The sequence below is a fragment of the Sphaerodactylus townsendi genome, linkage group LG07 (assembly GCF_021028975.2).
Source record: "Sphaerodactylus townsendi isolate TG3544 linkage group LG07, MPM_Stown_v2.3, whole genome shotgun sequence".
Classification (NCBI taxonomy): domain Eukaryota; kingdom Metazoa; phylum Chordata; class Lepidosauria; order Squamata; family Sphaerodactylidae; genus Sphaerodactylus; species Sphaerodactylus townsendi.
The window spans coordinates 30,172,126-30,195,413 of NC_059431.1; the positions used below are offsets into that span (position 1 = coordinate 30,172,126).

The following is a 23,288-nucleotide window of genomic DNA, read 5'->3' on the forward strand; positions in this document are numbered from 1 at the left end:
GTGATCTCTCTTCTAAGTACCAATCCTGCTTACCTTCTGAAATCTGACAAGATAGGGCTATACCATGGCCCTTTCCCCACTCACCTTTGCCCGAGGGTTGCTGCGGGCAATTCCCGGCGCGCGCAATTCCCGGCGCGTGCCCTGGTTTCCCCACGACCCCGCACTCTGCGCGGGGTCGTCAAAAGGCGCCATTTCAAAAGGCGCCAGGAATTCCGTGCGTCGAGGGGGCGGGAGAGAGGCAGCGTCGGGGCGGTTGCGTTCTCACCGCCCCTGAAGTGGGGAAGGCAGCTGGACCCCGCGCTACTTGAGGAGAGTAGCGCAGGGCTTAAGGAAAGTGGGGAAAGGGCCCATGTCATTTTCCCTGCCACCCATAGCCAAAAATTATGCTAATCCGCATCTTTTTCTGGAAAAGCAGATGATATCACCAAAAATATATATCAAAATTGGTCAGGAACCACCAGCAGGAAAAACTAGCAAATAGCAAGAAAGGCTGCTAGCACCATGTTTATTTTTGACCAGTGGTAGATTGGCCCTTGAATATTCCTGGTGAACTACTTCCCTTAGAAGCACTCTAGCAACCAGGAGAACAATGAGCTAAATCTCAGCAGTGTAGGAAGTACCAAAGAGGCTGTTTGGCTCAGAATTGGCCATGGGGGTTGATAATGGGCATAAGTTTGGCTCAGACTCGGGCAGCAGCAGCAGGGGAGGAGACAGTGGGCAAATGGATGGCAGCTGAGGGGGTAGCTTAGGGTCCAAATCTAAAAGCCCTATGGTGTTGCCAGCAGCACTTGATCCACTTCAGCCAGCTTATCCACAGGCTGTATTAATGTCCCAATCTGCTCCTATTTTTCAGCATAGTTTTCCAAACAATGTCTGGTCAAGAAGTACTGTTCATTTAAATAAGACTAAAGACCCCACAGGATCTGTGGAAGTTAGGAACAAGCTGTGCTTGATGGGCTATCATTCACGTGAGGTAAACCATGTATATCACATGTCTTGTCACATAATTACAATGAACTGCTTAGTTAATGTACAGATACAACATAGTGGATTTCTAGAAAATTTATGTAGAAAAAAATGAATTTCCCTTAGGGCTGTCTGCTGCCCTACTTAGTCTAGGCATGAGGAAATCTGTGAGGAGATTCAGCTACACCACAATGACAGAAATGTCATAGGGCAAGATGAGGAAAAAAGCATGTCACAGAATAAGGAATAATCTGGCCAAAGTCCAGTCAGCAAGCTCGATGACATTAAATGACATTAAATGAAAAATCCCAAAGCAGTCAGTTAGAAATGCCTGAGAAACACTAGCTGGCACAACTGAATGTTTGTATGTGTTTTGTGTGTGTGTGTAAAGTGACATCAAGTTGCAGCTGACTTTTGTCAACCCAGAAGGATTTCAAGGCAAGTGACTAACAGAGGAGGTTTGCCATTGCCTTCCTCGGCACAGTGACCCTTATACTGCTTTCGTTGGTGGTCTCTCATCCAAGTACTAGCCAGGACTGACTCTGCTCAGCTTCTGAGATCTGACAAGATCAGACTAGCCTGGGTCATCCAGGTCAAGGTTTAAAATTGAGTACTCAAGTAAATCTGATATTACCAATGATTGGAGAAGAGCGAACACTTTGCCAATTACAAGAAAAAGCAAACACATACAAGACAAACCAGAGCATTGCAATTAATTCGAAATCTTGAACAAAGCATGAATAAAATACACTGGGAAGGACAGTTAATATTTCAGATGTAGGTTGGAAGTTCAACAATCGTCTCAAGTTAAAAATCTGCAGTCAACCACATGAAGGTAAAAGGAGAACTGTATGTGCAGTGAAGAGCTCCAAATGATAAAGCAAAGTACCACAAGCTGTAATGACAGAGAAATGCTTGTTTGAACCCACGGTGTGGTGGGACGAATGCTATCGTAGGCTCCACTAATAAGGCCATTTACTGCCAGGAGTTCAGAGGCAGAAGTTTCACCTAGGATTATGTATGCCACTTTGGATGTAATCCAAATCAGTTCAAAATGCTGCAGATTCGGTCTTGGATCTAAAGCTGCTCAGGAAGCAGTACTTGATGTGCACGGCAAAGCCAAAATGAGAGTTCAGCGCAATTTTTTGCTTTCACGTAGAATGTGAAATGATACTACTTTTTATGCAGGGTTTTTTTAAGTGAACTGTTTAGTCAGTTATGGTGTGCACTACAAACTACACACGCAAGAGAGTTGAATTAATCCCATATTTACTGATAGTCAACTGGCAAATTACGTCTGTGTTAGCTGGATAGCCACGTGGTGCTGAGTGGTAAGCTGCAGTCAAAACACATAAAAGTGGTACAGAAATTACATAATAGCAACCTACTTACAATAGACTATATACAGCAATAAAGACCACAAGCCCCCGTTTGTGAAACCACTGTATACAGTGCAGTCTTACTACCTGTACTACAGAAAAGCCCTCTTGAATTGTTCACTTTTGCATACTTTGTGGAAGGCCAGGGCAGTGGGTGTCTTCCAGACCTCTGCAGGAAGGCCAGTGATGGTAAACCTTTTTGAGACTGAGTGCCCAGATTGCAACCCAAAACCCACTTATTTATTGCAGTGCCAACACAGCAATTTAACCTGAATACTAAGGTTTTAGTTTAGAAAAAACAGTCAGCTCCGAGGCGTGCGTTACTTGGTGGTAGTTGGTGACTTTGCTTTGAAGCAACCGTGCAACTCTTCCAACGGGTGAATCACAACCTAGGAAGGTTTACTCAGAAGCAAGCCCCATTGCCAGCAACTGAGCTTACTCCCAGGTAAAAGATTGCGCTTTATTTCTTTGCATGAAAATCAGTGGGGTTTAACAGCACTTAACAAGGTTACCTACACTGCTTCCCCAAAATTAAGTCTTAGGTTTAATGCTAATACAGCCCAGCGGCCCAGGCCAGCCTAGATGTTTGGGGGGGGGGGGGACTCTTTGCGTGTGCCCACAGAGAGGGCTCTGAGTGCCACCTCTGGCACCCATGCCATAGGTTTGCCACTGCTAAAGTAGGCCATTTCATAAGATGGAGGCCACAATGGGAAAAGCGCATGAATGGACAGTTGTTGATTATAAATGTGACATTTATGATATGGTTCTCCAGTGCTTGCACACATATTAATACATCTCATTTAGACTGTAATTTGGTTTCCATTCTTTATTGTACTTTATACCATTCTGTGCCCTGACCTAGATGGCCCAAGTTAAATCTCAGAACCTAAGCAGGGAAGGCTCTATTCGTACTTGAATGTGAATAGTGCAGGGTCACCATGCAGACATAGGGAATGGTAAATCAACTCAGTTTCATCTTTTGCCTTGAAAATCCTACAGGGTTGCAGTAAGTTGGTAGCAACTTACAGAACTTTTCAGTAAAAGAAGAAGAAGAAGAATTTGGATTTATATCCCCCCTTTCTGTCCTGGAGGAGACTCAAAGGGGCTTACAATCTCCTTGCCCTTCCCCCCTCAACAAACACTCTGTGAGGTCGGTGGGGCTGAGAGAGCTCCGAAAAGCTGTGACTAGCCCAAGGTCACCCAGCTGGGAGTGTGGGAGTGCATAGGCTAATCTGAATTCCCCAGATAAACCTCCACAGCTCAAACGGTAGCAGGGAATCAAACCCGGTTCCTCCAGATTAGAATGCACCTGCTCTTAACCGCTACACCACTGCTAATAGTACATACCATTCTATTATTACATCTATTTGTTTGGTTCCCAGTGGGGAACCAAAGCAGTTTATAACATCTTTCGCCCCTCCTCCATTTTACTCCCCAACAACCATCCCATGACTGGCCCATGAGAACTTCCATGGCAGAGTGGGGATTCTAACCTGGGTCTCCCAGATACTAGTCAAAAACACTAACTGCTACACCACACTGGCTACTACTGCTTGCAAGATGGAGAACAGAGACTGACAGACCTGCCCAAGGCTAAACAAGAGTCCCCTGCACAGACAGGGCATGCATGAAAGTTTTTGTGATCCAAGCCCGATTATTCACCCTCCCCCTTAAAAAGTTAGAAATAGCATTAATAGATACTGACAGTTAATTCCCTCTGTTCCTTTCCCAGGCACCTCAACATGGCATGTAGTGTAAAACGTTAATAATAATGCATAAAAAATCAGATGTCATTGCAATGCGTCTCTCAGAGGAACAATTGCACACTGACACCATGAAGTTATAGCAGAAAACAGTGTTCCTCTGCTGGCAAGAAACAAAGATGCAGGGTCGATTTTATTGTTGTAAGAGCTATCTTGAGTCAGCGAGGGCTTATTACAACAATAATCCCCAAACAATTAGGACACAGTCCAGCTAATTCCACTGATTTTAATAGGAGAGTTAAGTAAGTACTTAAAATCTCTTCCATTAAAATCAATTGGATTTAAAGGTGTTGACTCTAGCTCTACCTTATCTGTCCTTTGGGACGTACTAGAATTGAATTACACCAGGATGAAGGCAAAGGTATCACAAATTAATCTCTCAAACCATATCATCAGTGAACGTAATATCCTGATCGCTCTAAGTATTGTTTTTTTTAAAAAAAAATCAGCCTACCATTAATCTACTGCCTCATGTACTTTCAAAGTGACCACTTCTTTCATGAATGGGGCACTTTCAGATTACAAGTGGTCAATGGGATGTAACAGCTGCTAAACTGAGTCAACAGCCCTGCATGATACATCTGAGCTAAAGGTGGGTAATCTGATGCATGAATTCTCCTTCTTCTGACCCCCATCAAGTAAACCCTGCACTCACGAAACTGGGTTGATTCAGAGAAGATTTTCATGCAAGTGTCATGCGGATATGCTAGCACTGACTATGCAGGGAGCAGATTTCTTGTAAACATATGACAGAGTTCAAGCATGTGACTCTGCCATCTGCAATCTAAAGATCATGAATTTTGCATCTCAGTGCACATTACCCAGGCATTTCCAAATGGCGTTATTAACTTAATTACATTTGCATCCAGAATTTCTTCCACTACCGAACTCAAAGAGTCATGTATTAGGTTCCCAGAAGGTCTAAGTTCTAAGCACTGACTAGATTCACAACTACTTAGCTTCAGCAAGGAGGCTGGACCACAGGTCTTCTCGCCATAGCCATAATCATGCGTGGTTGGATGCCGCCAGCTTTTTTTCCTTACTTTTCCTCAATTCTCTTCCTTATAACAGCCCCTGTCCATGCATCTCCCATGATCCTTGGCATAGCCAGTTAAGGTGATCAAAAGGATTCCTTTCTTTTTCCGCCAGTGTGAAGGTTGGCTGGATCCAAGCAATTTTCAAAGCAAATACTGTGATACAGTATGGATTCAAAATTCTGCATCAGTCGTTCACCAGGATGTACAATTGCAATGATGTGAACTGATACATGGATGGAGAAAGGAAAGAAGGACAGGACAGAAATCAGGTTGCCATTTTTAGGAATTCCACACTGGCTACCGACACAAGTAAGAGATGTCATTGAGGTGCAGTGGTTAGAATGATGGACCACTAGGAATATCCAAGTTTGAATCCTCACTTTAGCCATGAGGTTACCTTATGCTAGTCTCTCTTTGTCTCTCTCACAAAAACATACTTCACAGGGCTGTTGTGAGGCTAAAACAGAGGAGAGAAGAATCAGGTACTCCAAGCTCCTTACAGAATGAGACAAAAATATAACAGAGAGAGGATTAAGTCTCAAAAGCACTGTCAGTGATCATTCGGTGAGCAATTTGCTGGAATATTATGAAATAGATAAACGTGACTACTTTCTCTCTGACAAAGAAACTACAGAAATGCCTACATTACATGGTGAACAATTTGCATCTTAAAAGAAAGAATTAGACTACAGGTCAGATAACAATTGTTTACCACAAATGACAAGCACTATGCTTACTGCTATGTATTACTCAAAGAAGGAAAAAAAATAATCAACAAATTAAATTGTCTCAAGTACAGCTGCAAGTTTATCCGTTATTAAGTTGGGTAAACTAGTAAAACAATGGACTGTGCAAGACTGCTAATGAAAAAAAGACAGCTCACAAGCTTTGCCTTCTACAGAAGGCTAAACGAAAAGAGGAAGGGAATGCAAGTTTTCCTATTTCTTTTCTTTTGCTTTTGGAACAGACAATGAAGATAGAAAGCCTGATTTTGTCTACGCAACTCAATGGACGCATTTGTGACGTTCAGGGTTTTGCCTGAATAAGGTCTGAGGACAGAACTGTTTGGTCTGCGATTCTATGAGGGTTGCCCCTCGGTGTGCTTACACAGAAGAGCTGGCAAGAGTTTACTACTAGATTACCACCCATGCCATATTGTGTGACTGGTGTAATTCGACTCCAAATCCAAATGCTTATTTGCGATGTCATGCCAGAAGCATGACACTTGTATACAGAGAGGATCAGTGACTCACCTTGATCTCCTTAAAAAAAAAACTTTTAGTGACGTTATTGTAGCTATCGTGACGACTTTATTATCCCTCCATGAGTTTAATAGGGAAACCCACACTCAAAAGTTTGGCAAACAGATTTTTTTTGGGCTATGATTACATTAGTATAGTGTGAAAAATGGCCATAAACATTTTGTAATTGAAATTATCTCAAAGTCATAGCAAAAAAATTGAACGAATCATTTAGCTTACTAAAATGTCAGTAAATTTTTTCTGTTGCTGTGTCACCGGAGCATGCATCTTACAAAACATATCTTAAGAAATGTGACAGACGGGTAAGGCATCTAGGAATAAATTAAAGATGTACATAAGCAGCAGAGAAGTTGCCTTCCCTGACCAGAAGTCCTACCTAAAAAGTCTCATTTTTAAAAACAGAACTGCAACATAAAATTTTTAACTATTCAGGAAAATTAAAGAAGAATAACTTTCTTGGTCCCTCTCTAGTGCATGCCTCTTTCATGAAAAAAAGAATAAAAACACACGCCCCCCCCCCCCGCCCAGACAGTTTTTAAAGGAAAATTCATGTAAAAGAATTTCTGTTTCTATATACTGTGGCCTGATTTCTTCCACAGTTAAACATATCTGTCAACATTTAGTCTATTAAACGCAAGAAAAAAGAGAGCGAAACCATTGGATGCTACAACCATCTTATAAAATGTTAAACTTGAAAGTTTTTCATGTGGCATCATGTGTTAGCTCAAGAAACCTAAACAGTAATTGGTCTCTCCCCGCTCCCTCCCCACACCGGCAATAATAGATAGAGAAGGAAGAAAGGTGACTCTTCGGCTAACCCTTACAACTCGAAATCTTTGTGATCAGCATGCAAAATGTATTAACATGCAGTAAAAAATCAAAGCATTTGGGGAACAAGCAGTTCTGGGCGGGGAGAAACACATTACCAAGTCGTGTCTGCAGTTCTTAAGGAGCTGGTAGATCGAGATCTTGGCTTCATAATAATACTCATCTTGCAAGTACAATCTCAAGTATTTTTAGCAGGGAAATTTCAGTTGCCTTTACACAGCTCCTGCACCACATATTCCATCTGGGAAAGAGGCTCGTCTTAAAAATCCAAGTTTTCTCTGCAGCATAATCCTTGCCATAACCCCCGCTCTGGCAGACAAATCCTAAAATCACTGGAGCTCTTCTGTTCACTCCTCGCTGCATTTACTCCAGCACTGTTTGGAAGTGACAGTGCTGTTCTCTTCTGCCTCATATTGCCGGGGGAGGAACCGTATTTTGAATCTATTCTTCATCTAGGTCACATGGGAACCAAGGCAGCTGAAAGAGCCTCTTGATCTTTTTTCCCCCTCTCTCTCGCAATCCTATAATAACAGGTTTAAAGGTCAGTCACATTCTAAAACGGTTGATGGGGCAGTAAAAGGAAAACGTGAAGGTGAGGTAACGTAGCGTCATCAGCGAGTGTCCAGGAAAGTTTCATTTTCAGTCAGATGAAGGTAAATGAGAAAGAAAAGAGCTTCGTTTGTGCCCCTCTATACATCTGTTAGAGAGTGTCAGTCCATCCAATAAGATCTACCTCATGCTCTTTCTGATGTAAACGGGCACTCCCCAAAATTGTACACAATGCATGTTCTTATCTCTTATATGCTGATGATATGGCATGATTGTCTCTGTCAGGTATTGGGTTAAAACAGTCATTATATTACTGTGTTGGCTATTGTATTAAGAATCATTTGGATATGTTTGTATACATCATATAATATGGATAAGTTTTGGACTGCCTGCTGCACAACTAGGGTTGCTGGCAGCAGCTGACAAACCCTGGGAGAAATTTGCCAGTAGGCTTTGGTGCGCCAGCACCACTTCCAATAAAAACCAGTAGCAATGACCTCAGACATTCTAGAATTTATTAAAACGCCATGGTTTTACATAAAGTTTTTGGAAATTCTAGAGCACCTCCAGGTCACTGCTGGTGTTTTACCAGAAGCGGCATCAGTGAATCCGAGGCCAATTATGCACAAGGCGTTTGCTGCCTGGTGGAGGCAAATGTTCACCTCAGCACGAGTTCTTGTACCTCAAGTCCCGCTTACATGTTCCACTCTCTCTGCAGCAAGCAAATCCACTTATAGCACGATTTTAAATTTGCTTCACTGCCAGAGCGGGACAAATTTGCCAATGGGCACAGCTTTGCCCTGGATCTCTTCCCTCAGCCTGCAGCCAGCCAGCCTAGTCTTACCCCCACTTCTTTGTGCTACTTTGCACACTTCCCCCTCACCCTCCTCCCTGTTGCCAACTACTTCCCATTCCTTGCCTTGCCATATCATTTCTACTGCCCATGGCCTCCCTGCTCCTGCATATCTTTAGATTTTTTTAAAAAACATTAAATACCCATATCGATAGGTTGATAAATCAATACTTACACTTAAAAAATGTAAAAATAATAAGACCAGTTGGTCAGTCCAAACATCTGATTTGCCCCTGCATTTGTTCAACAAACTGGGATGTCTGCCACCTCGTAGTTTTATACACAGACAATCAGTGATTTCAGACCACACTGGGAAAAGCCCATCAGTCTTGACACTCGGAAGATGGACGATTGTGAACCTGTGGAACTTAGTAAATGGCAGTTCACATTGTCCTTCTGCAGTTTTGCAATTTGCGTGCCACTATTACTTCCCCCTCACTTCCAGCCATAATAGGCAATCAGTGTTTGGGCAAAATGATAGATTGATATATCAATCTATTGATAAGATTAAAGATGCAAATTAAAGATTATATTAAAAATTAAAGCACACCTGCATGATAGAGAACCCATGAAACATGACCCCCTCCCCCCAAAACATGCAAAAAGTCAATTGATGGGTAATGCCGGCCCCACTGCGAACAGGGCAGTGGGTAATTATACCAAGCATGCCCAAAAACAAAGACTCCCTGGCCAAATCCCTTTGAAGTCACAGGAACCTCACTACATGTAATTGGCCAGTGTGTACTCCATTCCCCCCATTTCTTCCATCATGGGGATGCCAGGAGATCTTCCACTGTAGCTGGAGGTCCATCATCCCTATGCACAACTCTGTATACACTGATGGTACCTCCTGAGTTCAGTTTAACTTACTTCCTATGAAGCCTTAAGGCTGCATTCCAAATCCTGTTTCATACATGGGAGGAGCTATACATACAGCTGTACATTCAGTTCCTGTGTCCCTTCTGAACAGCCTGAACAGCCACTCAATGATTCATCATTTTATGCCTAATTATAACCCTTTTGAAATTCTTGGATTTCAGCTGACATGCCCAGTTTTTAAAAAGCATGTGGCTATATAAGAAAAAAGTGTTTAGATTTATACTGTTTTCCTCAACCTTAAGGAATTCCCCTTCTTTACCCCACAACAGATACCTTGTAAAGTAAACAGGAAGAGAAAGCCCAGAGAGAACCGTGACTTCCCTGAGGTCACCCAGCAGATTTCGTATGGAGGGGTGGAGAAACAAACCCGGTTCCCCAGATTAGAGCCCGTCACTCATGTGGAGGAGCCGGAAATCAAACCTGGTTCTCCAGATTAGAGTCCACCTCTCTTAACTGCTACACCAGAAGGAGCAGATTTTAAAATGCATTTTTGTGAATCTGTTTTGGCATTCCCTCGGAAAATTGAGAGAATGTTAACAACTGATGACATGCAGAAGATCTGTTCCTTGCCAGAAGGGCTCAAAACCAGCATAGGGCAAACGATTGAGTAACCACTTGGGAACATCTTAAACAAAATTTCTACAATGAGGTTTTCATCCGTACCTGGATGTTAATCTCCGTGGGCATCAACCAGAAGGTGCTTATTGTAATTTTAAGATCTTGAAAACAAGCACTGTGGTCTGTACATACTATTCTTTGACAGGAATGATCCTGTCTGCCCTGCAGGCTCATGCCAATCATCTGTATGCAAATTGTTCCATAACAGCAGAAAGAATTTTAACGAGGCATCATGTAACTCATTCCCTCATTTGTGCTTTCAAGCCTTTGTTGCTTTCTCCAGTATTATTTCGTTGCAGGGATCTTACCTTCATGTTTTAAAAAGTCACCAATATGACAAGACCAATAATGGTATATTACACACGGGGTAGCCAACAGGCCCTGTAAATAACTGGACCTAAGGAGGTGACCCTTAAGAGCAACTGTTTTAACTCATCTATTGTAACTCAAATAACAGCTGGGAGAGGATAAAAACTTGATTAGCATAGCTTAATCAGCTTATTTATGCTTATTTCATTTATACCCCACTTTTCCCCCAAAGTGGTTTACAACATTCTCCTCTTCTCCATGTTATCGTCACATCAAATTTGTGAGGTACGTTAGACTGAGCATGTGACTGTCCAAAAGTCATCCAGCAAGCTTCGATGGCGCAGCAGAGATTTGAACCTGGGTCTGAAAGAGCCTAGTCCAACACTCTAATTACTAAAGCACACTGATGCTTGCCCATAGGATGGACCGTTTAAAAGGTTATCGAGTTAATTATGGACTATTAGAAACTGGCTGGCCATTCCAAATCTGACAAAAATCTTACCAAAGCCGACTCTGACCTGAAACGACAGTTTCATTTATAGCTTAAAAGATCTTCTTTTCAATGTATGAGGAATTTAATTTTTTCTCCAGAACCCCATTATTATCTTTTATTTTTATTACTACCAACATTTTACTCTGTTTGATAATGAAATTAAAAATGGTCTGAATCAATTTTGTAGGAAATTTGGATCAGAGGCAACTATGGAGGCCCTCCACCTCACCTCAAGGGGAATTAACCCATCGTGGTTAAGGATGGTGGGGAGGAGTACATGGCTTCAAGGAAAATAATTTCCCTCAGCTCAGTTTTTTCCCTCTTCAACCCTGCTATCTCTTAACATCGTTTTCAATGTGTTTCACAACTTTCTTTAAATTGGATCTATGCTTATGGTTCAAACATGTGGTTCAAATTGGTCTCCCATCAGTGAGCACATAAAGCCTGCTAATGTACAGGTACACCAGTGACTCTACAGTTTGTTGAAGGCTTTCACATCCGGAATCACTGGGGTGCTATGTGATTTCCGGGCTGTATGGCTGTGTTCTAGCAGCATTCTCTCCTGACGTTTCGCCTGCATCTGTGGCTGGCATCTGTGGCTGGCATCAGATCCTCTGAAGATGCCAGCCACAGATGCAGGTGAAACATCAGGAGAATGCTGCTAGAACATCGCCATACAGCCCGGAAACCACACAACACCCCAGACTCTACAGTTGTAGGATCCTGAGGAGTCCCATCCACGGAGCTGCGCACCTGGCCACAGTGCCGGGACCATGCCAGGCTGCCACTCTCAAGGGGGTGTCCCAGAGGCATGGGGAAGCTTGTGCCACCCAGAAGCCCCCATTGGGCTTAATAAACTTATGCCATTTTTTTTATTGTATATAAGTCACAAGCTCGGGTCGCTGGTTTAACAGTGGCAATGGCCAAAACAGAGCTGACTAATGTTGGCTCCTCCCCTGGCCTGCCCCTGCTACGCCAGTGGTGGCAGCACAGGGATGCTGGTGCACCATCCGGCACAGCGTCCTGCCACCGGGGAAAGCCATGGTGGCTGCATACCATCCCCACCAGCAGATTTGCCCCCCCCCCCCCGGATGGGGCTGCAAGTCAGTGATTTAAAAAACAAATAATTTAGATTGTTTTCTTTTTAAAAATTGCATTCTATAAAACAAATACATTGAAAATACTGTAAAGTTGATGATTTACCTATTTATATCCCACCCTTCCTCAGTACATACACATGATTCTCACCTCCATTTTTTTCCTCATAACAACTGTGAGGCAGAGAGAGACTGAGAGTGAAGATTTGTGAAAGAGGGGAGGGGCCAATCATTCAGTGCAGAGGCGGGATTAAACCTGGATTAACCAGATCCTAATCACTCAAACTACTACAGTACCCTGGCCCTCACTAGTAAGGAGAACCTTAACTGATGTGACACTTTGTGAAGACCATGCTAGAAGCAATTCCTGTCAGTCTCATTTAATAAATCTATCTATCTATATAAAAAGCAAACAGTGACTTTGTTAGTCACTCCCTAACGCCGAAATGGCTGAACGGCCCCCAAATTTTCACATGATGTTCCTCCCTGTTGCGGGCAGGTAATCAGACCTTCAAATCGCTGAAAGTCCATACCTGAGCCAGGTAAAACGTCTTTTTTCTGGCGCACCAGGCCATGAAGCTGCTTGTGTTTAACTGTCACCCTTAGAATGTTTGTGCAGCATGTCTGTGGCCTGAGGGCTTGGTATGCCCTTAGAATGTGCGTGCAGATGGCCAGAGATGAGCAGTTAAAACAGTAAATAGGTAATACTGTTAGGTAATACGAGTGGAAGTGAAACACATACACACTTTACCATGTGAGACGTCAGGTGGGGTTTCCTCCCCTCCCAAGCAGGTAGCTTTCACTCTCTTGTGTCTCACCCACTACTACCACACAACACACATACTCTCATACACATCCAGCTCATCCTCACACACATCACTTTGCCCTCCCTCACATCCAACCAACACTTACCCACTTCCTCACCCATATTTGCCACAGCTCTCTTTTACTAAAAGCAAGCTGGAGTTTGTCTTTTTCTTCTAAGAAAATCCGCAGGGTGGGGGCGAACCAACACTACTGGCTCAGCTTCTTTTGCACATGACCCTTTAAGAACCCAGGGAGCTGGCCTCGATCTGAATGCCTCACCACCCTGCCTCTGCTGCCTGACTGGGATAGCCTCCTTGCCCCAGTTCTGCCTTACCCAAGCCAGGACTGTGCGTGTCAACCAGCCTCATGGACAGTGGAATTCGCACTCTGGACAATTCTGTTGTGGAATGGAAAGGGTTACCTTATACTAAAAAAAGACACCACCATATAACAATGTGAATTGAAAAGGGAAAGAGGGATTCCATTTGACCACCCCAAAAGGCTATGCTGCGGATCATTGGACCTGCATGGACATCTGTGTGGGTTGTGGACTGTGATGAGAAGGACAATTGCCACAGCAACGCGTGGCCGAGCCCCGCTAGTAAATGTATAAAAATAATGGATAACATTTATGCAGTGTTTGGGGTGTATTCCCAATCCTTGACATTAATTATCTTTATAACACCCCTCCGAGATGGAGCAATATAATCTCTATGAATAGAAGTTAAGCTTGAGAAACTAAAACTGGGAAGGTTTTTATTGGCCCCCTCTACTATAACTCCATTCTTCCCCCCAAAAAATCTCATCTACACCCCACACAGCTTTCTTCCTCTTTTGCAACTGCAGATAGGCTAGAGGGCCTTGGTCTTCTTGTACTCCTTTTAACCCAATCAGTGTTAGAAGGTCCAGAAGCTGTAAGGAAGTATCACTGTAACCATACAGAAGACATTTGGGAGGTGGGTAGCACAGCACAGTTTTCTCACACGCTGCTTTCTCCACTGCCTCCTGGCCCTCCTCTCACTAGGAAACTAGAGATTGACAACACTTTGTGTTGGTGTGAGATCTCTACCAGGCTGTGGGTCTTACCACATGCCCAAACATGCTGCCTCTTGGCTCCGGCCCCAATGGCTTGCACAAGGCCACCAGAACTAAGATAAGACTTGAATCAGAGGATTTCTAAGTTCACAGGTCATGCCCTCAGGCACCCTGCTATAATAAAACTAGGCTGGCCCTTCCAAAGTTCCATGTGGATGGGCTTTTCCTTAGTACAGGATCAGGGTATCAATGATATCAGTGACAGCTGCACATACATATGTGTGAGGTCTCAAAGAAGGAAACATCTGAGTTCCTTCAAGGAAGGAGAACGGAGAGAGAGAGAGAGAAACCATATCTTAATCTAAAGTGCAATTTTGGAACACTTCTGTTTGTGTTGAAAAAAAAAATTAAACAATTTATCCAAAGAATTTAGAAAGCTGCCATGTTCATTATGCATCATGAGCTGCTCTCTGTTATTTACAATGATGCCAGTGCTGACCTTTCACAGCCCAGCCACAATTTTTCAAAGCGTGCTCCCTCCCCCCACGCCTTCTTCAGTGCTTTGCCGGATCTTCCACTGGAGCTGGCGAAAGCTATTTTTAAACAATTTTAAAAACAGTCTTAAAGATGGAGACAGTTCTTTGGACACTTACTTGAAAAACCTGGTTTGTTTCAGAAAACTTTCCAAAATCCATAGTGTCTAAAATAAACATGGAACATGACAGAACAGTGTGCATTAAAAATAGGGCTTGCCATAGAAGAAACAGACATTGGTCTTGTATCCTTGTGTTGACACTGTGTGGTAATCATCGCTATAAGGAGGTTTGGAGACTGAGAGGCACATCGCTATTTCCAGCAAAACCCCTGGTATTTTTTTTTTCATCCTCAAAGTCATGGAATGTGTTAGTAACTGTTTGTTTCATATGGTAACCTAGCAGACACAATTTCATTTTAGCAGCTATTTACCTACTTTTTCAAAAAATAGTGAGATCAGGGAAAAAATGTACATTCTTGATTTTCAGATGATTTTCCAGTCGTCTAATTGTTCCTCCTTGAATCCATTATTGGTTAGAAAAATATGGGGCACTGAAATTAGGATTTCTAATGTGCAGATGCCATCTGGAGAATATGACTGCAAGGTCTGTTCAGTGCATCAGTCTGATGAATCAATTAAAATACTGGATGGACTAAATAGTATAATTAATGCTTGGAATACAAGTGCCTGCAAAAATCTTACATGGCACGCCCTATTTTAGCAGAAGCATTTTCCTTTCTTGTGTATAAGGGAATGCCTCTGCTGACCCTACAACGTGCCATAGAATGAACGTGTATCATCTTAAAACAAAGAAAACCAGCTATTTTCTGCAAAGTTACTGTTTTAATCATACACAAATATAATATATAAATATGATAAATCAACCCTTTAAAAAACTGAATGAGAGCCACACATTTCCACATTTACTGAGTAAACAAAAGTTGAACAAACTGATGCTCACAGGCCTGAAATGCTGGGCTTCCCTGCCTGGCACTCATCCAAACATACATAAGGGGACAGTCCTTTCCGTTGAAAGAGGGATACAAAAATTGGTACATCACTACCCTTGCAACTATATAGTAGAGTCATTAGTGCAGCTACAGCCACAATCTGGGATTCTTTCAGATGCTATTGGACTACTGTTGACAAGCGGATGTGCTAACAATGGTGAATGCCACACAGCCCAAATATGCCTTTAGGATGTTATATGTGGCATTTTGGGAAAGAACTTCACACATATAAAGATCGCTAAACTAGTGATTCTTTTCCCCCAACCCGGATTGATGACAATTCCTGCCTGCTGAGTGAATGTCAGAATACTTTGTTTCTGCCACACAAACCTCTCACTTTCGTTTCCACTGGTTGTGCCCGCCATTTTGTGTGCTGCAGGAGATTCTCCGTGAAGGTTCCCCATGGAGGTTTCCTCTACTTGAAGCTCATCCATTTACTAATTTGTTGTAAAAAGTAGATGTTTAGTCTAGCAATCATGTGCACATGTCATTTTTCTTCCGTTTTTGCTTTGAGGGGGATGTCTGTGAAGCTACGATGGCAGGACTGGAGAAGCTGCAATATATGTGTATTTGAGTTGCAGCAGCTTAGCAGACAGCCCCCTCAAAACAAAAAAGTAAAAATAACACATGCACGGGATCACTAGGCTAAACAAATGTTATTCATTTACTTTTTACAGTGAAATAGCAAATGGATGAGCTGCAAGCAGGGGAAACCTCTGTGGGGAATCTTCACAGAGAATCTGCTGCAGAACACAAAATGGTGGACACCACTGTGAAACTGACAAGAGTTTCATGCAGCAGGCAGGAAAAAGGATCCATTTTGGCTGACAACACTTATGTTCTCCCACGCCACAGGAACACAAAATCCCAAAATGGATCTTTTCACAACGTCCAAAAGACGTTATATTTATGCTGTGCTGAATCCACCAATAAAATGTTTGTTGTCACTGAGAAGCAACAATATACCCAAGACTACACAAGAGTAGTTAATTCCTTTCGCAGGATGTAGCAAAAGCAATTTCAAATGTGCAGAAATAATTTCCTAAACATGCAGTTTTGTTTTGAAGCTGTGGAACTGCATATTTGAATGCTTCCCCATGTGTAGCTTTTTATAAAAATCTGTACGAAGATCATACTTTTCTTTCTGGCTGTGAATCACTTTTGACCTTGTTCTTCAGGAGTCACAACAATCAGCAAAGCAGATTAACTTTGTTGTATTATTATTCTGTCACCATGAAGGACTTTTAAAAAATGGATTCCTCTAATTAAAATAATTTGAGTAAAGACATAGTTCTTTTGGATTTTTCTTAAAATAATCCTCTTTTCAAAAAGTTCCCATGCACAGAAAAGCATACAAAAAGCCATACACAACCTACTGGAAATGGATCGTACTATTTCATTTCCTGTGGAATGAATGAAGGTTGCATACTGTCCAATATGAGTCCTTGCAGAACTGCACTCTGGCAGTTCTATTCTTAGGACACAAGGCGGTGGGAGACAGAGCTTAGTCCCTTGGCTTTTGTACTGAGGTGTCCCATGGGGTACCATCTCAGCTCTCTTAGGCTGGGAAATACTGTGCAAAGATTTAAAGTATCCTCATTGTGCAGATGATACCCAACTATACTCTGTTTCATATAAAGCTGATAGTTTGATCAGTTGAGGTGCAGCAGTTGAGAAAGTTGGACGCTTCCACGTTAGAATATAGTTCAAAGGAATATGAGAATTATCATTCATTTTTATGCACTACCTTTGTCAAAACCATTATTTTGTGCATTACTGAATGTAATACTTTGATACAAGGGCACTTATACCAAAATGTATTTTTTTTACTTTCAAACGGATGGGAGGGAGCAGTGCTAGGTAGGCATCAGGACCCAGGTGGAGCATTCCACAACAAAGAAGGTCTGGCACACTTTGTTCTGTGGTGGTGGAATATCTAATCCTATTATCATCTTTATGAGGAACACAGTATGAGTATTTTCTGCTGATTCAGTTGAGGTGATTGATGTTGAGCCTGGAGTGGGACTAGCTCATGGATGGGGGTGGGGGAGAGAGGGACAAGACAGACACACTGTGCTGGGAGGAATCGGGCCATAACCTTATTGATTACAGGCTCCACAGGTATTGGCACAGCACAGCACAATGGATGTGACTGACAGCCCAACTACTATCAGCATCTTCCTCAACACACTTGTGAAGATAACCAAGGGAAGGGCTGGTACTAGAGCTAGAAGCAGCAGAAACCAATATTCCTAGCCATAACCACCACCCTCCTGGAGACATGGCTAGTCCTGAGGTTGGTTGTCCGGCCCCACACCCAGAACCCATTAAGAGGACTCTCCTTTGGTCATGCAGGGAACCTGACCTGAACAACCTGCACTATGTTCCCTAGTCAAAGCCTCAAAGCCAACAGTCAGTTGTGACAGTTGTGCTCTTTATGGCACTGAATGACACACCACCCTGAGTCAGACCCTTTTCAACCCAAGCTGCATACCAGAAGGAAACACCAGGCGCCAGGTCCCCTTCCCGCCTAGAGATGCCAACCTCCAGGAGGGGGTGGAGATCTCCCACTATTACAACTGAGTTCCAGGTGACAGAGATCAGTTCACCTGGAGAAAAAGGCCACTTTGGAAGGTGGACTCTATGGCATTATGCCCTTTTGAAATCTTTCCTAGACCCAAACCCTGCCCTCCTTAGACACCCCCACCCCCCCGCCAATCTTCAGGTATTCTCCAACCTAGAACTGACAATTCTAATCCCCCTTCCTGCCCCGCCCCCCAGTGATGGGCTGGCTTTTCAGAGTCAGGCTACTACAGGAAGCTGCTGAAAGCTACCTAGCTTACAGAAAACCAGGCTCCCCCCAGTGTCGTCCATGTTTCTTTCCCTTCTACACAAGCACAAATGATTCCCCAGCCAAATGGCTGGTAGCCTGCCTTTTAAACAGATGCTTGGTAGAAGAGGAGGGCTGAGTAACTGAAACTAAACCAAGACAAAACTGAATTGCCTTTATATGACCAGCCAGGGATTGTAATGTTGTCTTTTCCTGGATGGGGTTATCTTCCCCATAAAAACTAGATTTGCATTGGGAGGGTTATTAGACTGATGTTTGCAAAAGAATGTTAAAGTCTCTTTAAAAAGCTAATAATATCATGTCATTCTACGGACGGGTAATGATAAAACAAACTAAAGACTGAAAGGGCCTTTTTTCATCATGGCTCATAGCACCTTAAATCAGTTCGGCTGGTTGGCTAGCTATAGTACTTCTAGGGAAGACAAGATCAACAGAGCAGTCCTAAACCAATTTACTATGACTTCTATGTCTGTTGTATTCACAGTTATCATAGTCACAGATAGGTTTTGACTGCATCCAACTTCAGTTACTGCAATTCACTGGAGGTGCAATTGGCACCTTGAGAATTAAATTATGAGGTGGCATTAAAATATTATAAACAAGTATAGTACTCTTTCTCAATTTACAATCCCACTCATCTATGACAATCCAGTTGTAATCTTTTATCCATACCCGACTTTTTATACACCATCTATTAGACCATGACATTAAAAACAATGGTAACATTAGGCAGAAATTAAAATACAATGTAAAATTATTATAAGTCTATGAACCGATTGAAAGATGTGTTTAAAAAGGGAACACCAGTTGAAAACGGAGAAGTCTTAACTGAAATATGCATAAACTTCCACACACTTACACAAGTGGGATTTAACTGACAGCCAAAAAAGCGTCCAAGCTTTTTTGCAGATAAAGTCACGTTGCTTCGCCGGGACCTTCCCGCCACGTTATCTACAATTAGTGAACTGGAGGCTCCCTTGCCGTCTTCGGGCCCAAGTTTGGCCCAGTTCTCCCTGCTCTCCGAAGCCGCTGTTGACAGGGCCTTGGCTGCTGTTAGACCTACTACCTGTCACTCTGGATCCGCGTGCCCCTCCTGGCTTATAAAAGCTTGCCGGGCTGGAGCTACCGACCCCATCTGTTGAACATCATCAATGGCTCCCTTTGCCAGCAAGGGTCTTCTCCGGATGGGTTGCAAGGAGGGCAGTGGTCCCTACTTCCACTCTTGAAAAGACCATCGTTAGATCCAGTGGTGGAGTCTGGCCAATTACCGCCTTTCGCGTCCTCGAATCTTTCGCTTCTGGGGAAGGTAATTGCAGAGAGAGATGGTGTTGGAGCAGCTTCAGGGTTTCCTGGATGACGCATTGGCTTTCTCGACCCCTTCCAGTCCGGCTTCCGTGCTGGGCATGGAGACGGAGGACCGCCTTTGTCGCCATCACAGACCAACGCCTCCGTGATGCAACTCCTCGAACCATGGAATCGGCTGAAGCTGCTGGTTTTGGTTAGATCTTACCGCGAAGCGCTTTTGATATGGTCGATCCACGCACCTTTTGACTCCAATCCGATTTCCTGGTCAGCTTCGGGTGCACGGGCACTGGTCCTTCCAGTGAAGGATTGCCTCGTTTCTCCGGGACCGAGTCAGCAAGTGTGGTGCGGGATGAAAGCTCTCCCGGAGGTGCCCGCTTCTAGTGCGCGAGTACCGCAGGGAGCGCTTCGCTATCCCCCGGGCTATTATTTAACATCTATATGCGACCACTTGCTCAGTTGGTGCGGAGCTTTAAGCTGATCTGTCATCAATATGCTGATGACACTCAGCTCATTCTGTTGATGGAGGGGGGGAGCGGTTGTCCGCCTCCATGCGGCTCTCCAGCATTGTTTGGAGGCGGTAGCTGGTTGGTTGCAGCAGAGCGAGGTTGCAACTGTGAATCCATCGAAGACGAGGAGATCCCTCTGGCTAGACCGCAGGTGAGGTGAGGTTAGGGGATTTCCAGCCGCCGGTGTGGGAGGGGGTCTCATTGGCCGACCCCCTCTGATTCGCAGTCTGGGGGGTCCACCTGGATTCGCCTCTCTCAATGTGGAGACCCAGGTGGCCCATACAACCCGGACTGCATTTTTTCCATCTTCGCCAGAGGTCTCCGGCGGTTGGCTCCCTCTCCTCTCCCAGGCCGGATCCCTGGCCACTCGTGGAGATCCATGCAACCGGTCACCTCCAGGCTGGACTATTGTAACTTCGCTGTACGGCCCGGCCTTCCTTTGCTTGATCTCGAAGTTAAAAAAAACTGGTCCCATCATCGCGCGCAACAAACGCCTGCTCACAGGGAGGCGCTTTCAGGAGAACACATACATATCCAGCCTGTGTTAAGCGACAGCTGCATTGGCTCCCCGGGTTGAATCTCGAATCATCTTCAAGGTGTGGGTTTTGACCTTGCTACAGGCTTTATGCTGACCTGGGACCCCTCGTGCACCTTCGGGACCAAGACATCACCCCATATGTCCCAACTCGGCTCCTCTGCGCTCTGCAGAGGCTAACTTACTGGTGGCCCCCGGCCCCTCTAATGATGCGGGCTGGCCTCCACGCGAGGGCAGTGCACCTTTACGGCATCTGGCCCCGGCCTGGTGGAACACCCTTCCTCCAGCTGTCCCCTGGGTCTCCCTGCGGGACCTGGGTGAGTTCCGGCAGGGCCTGTGGGCAGCACTGTGTTGTTCCACCGGCCTTTGGAGTGTCCAGCTGCTGGATATGGTGCCCCACTTACTGCCCTGCCCCCAGGGCAGTTACGTCAGGGTCCCCCCAGATTGAGGGGTCCTGCCATCCCCCCCCATGGGGGTAGGTTTTAAATTGGGGTCGGACGCCTTTTATTATGTATTATGGTTTTTTGCTGTTTTATGAGTTTTAAGCTATTTTATGGATTACTATTAATGTTTGTTACCGCTGTTTTAAAGATTTTAGTGACTTGTTTTACCATGTTTTATGCTGTACACCGCCCAGAGCCCCTGGAGGATGGGGCGGTATAAAAGTTTAATAAATAAAATAAATAAATAAAAAAAAAATAAAGTTGAAACTGCATTGGGGACACTGAGATACTAGTCACCAGTTTATCTGTTCTCCATCTTTACAGCTCTGATATTACAGTGTCATTTCTCAGAAAATGATAAGAATAAGAATACAATAAAGACTATGAACGGCTGTCAGTTGGAAGTGCTTTGTCATGGATAAGTAGTTTACATTTCGTAGGATCGTCACTTGATAATAGAATTTTTTGGCAAGAAACTGTACTTGCATGAGTCAATTAATTGATTAAGTTGATTAAATTTGTATGCATTTGTATATGACCAAATAATAGTTTTTAGATAATATTTGTCACATCAAAGGCTTCTTGCCGAATTAACAGCAAAATGCTAAACGCTTTAAGATTTGAAACACAGGATATGTTCCCTCAATGTACACAAATAAAGGAAAGTATCTACTGGCTGCACGGGGGGCTGACTTGGTATGAGAGGTAGTTAATGCCTCCTTGACAGAAGGGGTGGTTGCCCCACACTTGAAACAGACTATGATGCATCCACTTCTAAAAAAGACTACCCTGGACCCAGGAGGTCTAAATAACTATTGACCAATCTCAAATGTGCTATTCTTAAGCAAGGCAATTGAATGGGTGGTGGCTGGATAACTTTCTTGGATTAAGAGGATTGTTTGGATCCTTTCCAATCTAGCTTCAGGCCTGTTTATGGAATTGAAACCACCCCGGTCACCTTAGGAGATGATATACACCAGGAGATGAACAGAGGGAGTACTACTCTTGGACCTCTCTTGGACTTCTCAGTGTCTTTTGATGCCATCAATGATGTTATCTTTCCAGATCACACTTTCAGGGTAGGACTGGGAATCACCATTTTGAGGCGATTCTGGGGAACTGTTGCTCAGTCCCATAGCCCTTGGCCTGAGAGGTCCCACAAGGTTGCATCCTGTTCCCTACATTCTTTACACTCTATACAAAACCACTGAAGGAAAACATAAAGTGATTTGGGTTGGGTTGTCCAATAAGTGGGTGACACACAGCTCTATATTGTGTTTCCAAACAATCACAAGGAGGTTGCTGAGACCATGAACTGGTGCCTGCAGTTAGTTTGGGAGTGGAAGACTAATAAATTGAAGCTTAATCTGAACCAGATGGAAGTACTACTGGTGAGCAAAAGGTCTGACCCGGAACTTGAGGTGTCACTTCTTCTGGATGAGATTGCATTTCCTTGAACGAGCCAGTATGGTGTTGAGGTTAGGGTACAGATTACAGGTATCAAGATTTGAGTTCAAATCCCCACTAGGTGGCCTTGGGGCAGTTACTATCACTCAGACTAAGCTACCTCAGAGGATGGTTTTTGAGGATAAACTGAGGAAGGAAAAAAAGCACCTTTCAGGCAACCTCAGTTTCAGTGAATACCAATCAGCCTAATATGTTGCCTACTACAAATAAAAGCCAACACATTTTCTGCCAGAAAGCAAATCCTGGTATCCTGAGAATCTCTAGCATTATTTCCATTCTTCCAAGCACAGTAGGAACTTTCATCTCTTGACTGGGATGCAAAGTTCAAGTGTTCAAAAAAGAAAAAAAAAAGGATTTATAATGGGTTACAAAAACAGAGGAGCAAATGAGAAGCATATGATCGACTGCACAGACAGAAAATGAAGACATAATGAGGGCTATTATGTTTTATTTTTAGTCTTCACCATACAAATGGAGGACACACTGCATGTTATATGAAAAATAGGGGTACTGCCTAAAATGGCAGCCTTGAATTCTCCTTTCCTGTTCCATGTAACAGAACTTTATCCATATCGTTAGGTTATTACATTATTATTATTATTATTATTATTATTGTTGTTGTTGTTGTTGTTGTTGTTGTTATCATTGTTATCATTGTTATCATTATTGTTATACATGTGTAAGCCACCCTTCCCCTTGTGAGCTTACAGTGCCACAGAGTACATTGTGAGAGCCAGTGAGGTGGGATGAGGCAAACATAC

At 43.5% G+C, this 23,288-nt stretch overlaps 1 protein-coding gene across 7 annotated transcripts in view; it reads right to left on the reverse strand.

The window, feature by feature from the left end:
* PDE4D (phosphodiesterase 4D) overlaps positions 1-23,288 on the reverse strand; it is a 565,399-nt gene that overhangs the window by 169,869 nt on the left and 372,242 nt on the right. The window contains exon 1 of one of the 7 annotated variants that reach the window (XM_048504159.1): positions 7,334-7,591. The exons of the other annotated variants lie outside the window; for them this stretch is intronic. Coding sequence (XP_048360116.1) covers positions 7,334-7,398 — 65 coding nt within the window. The 5' untranslated portion in view covers positions 7,399-7,591. Of the gene's footprint in view, positions 1-7,333; positions 7,592-23,288 lie in introns of those variants that run through there. 7 annotated transcript variants of the gene reach the window in all.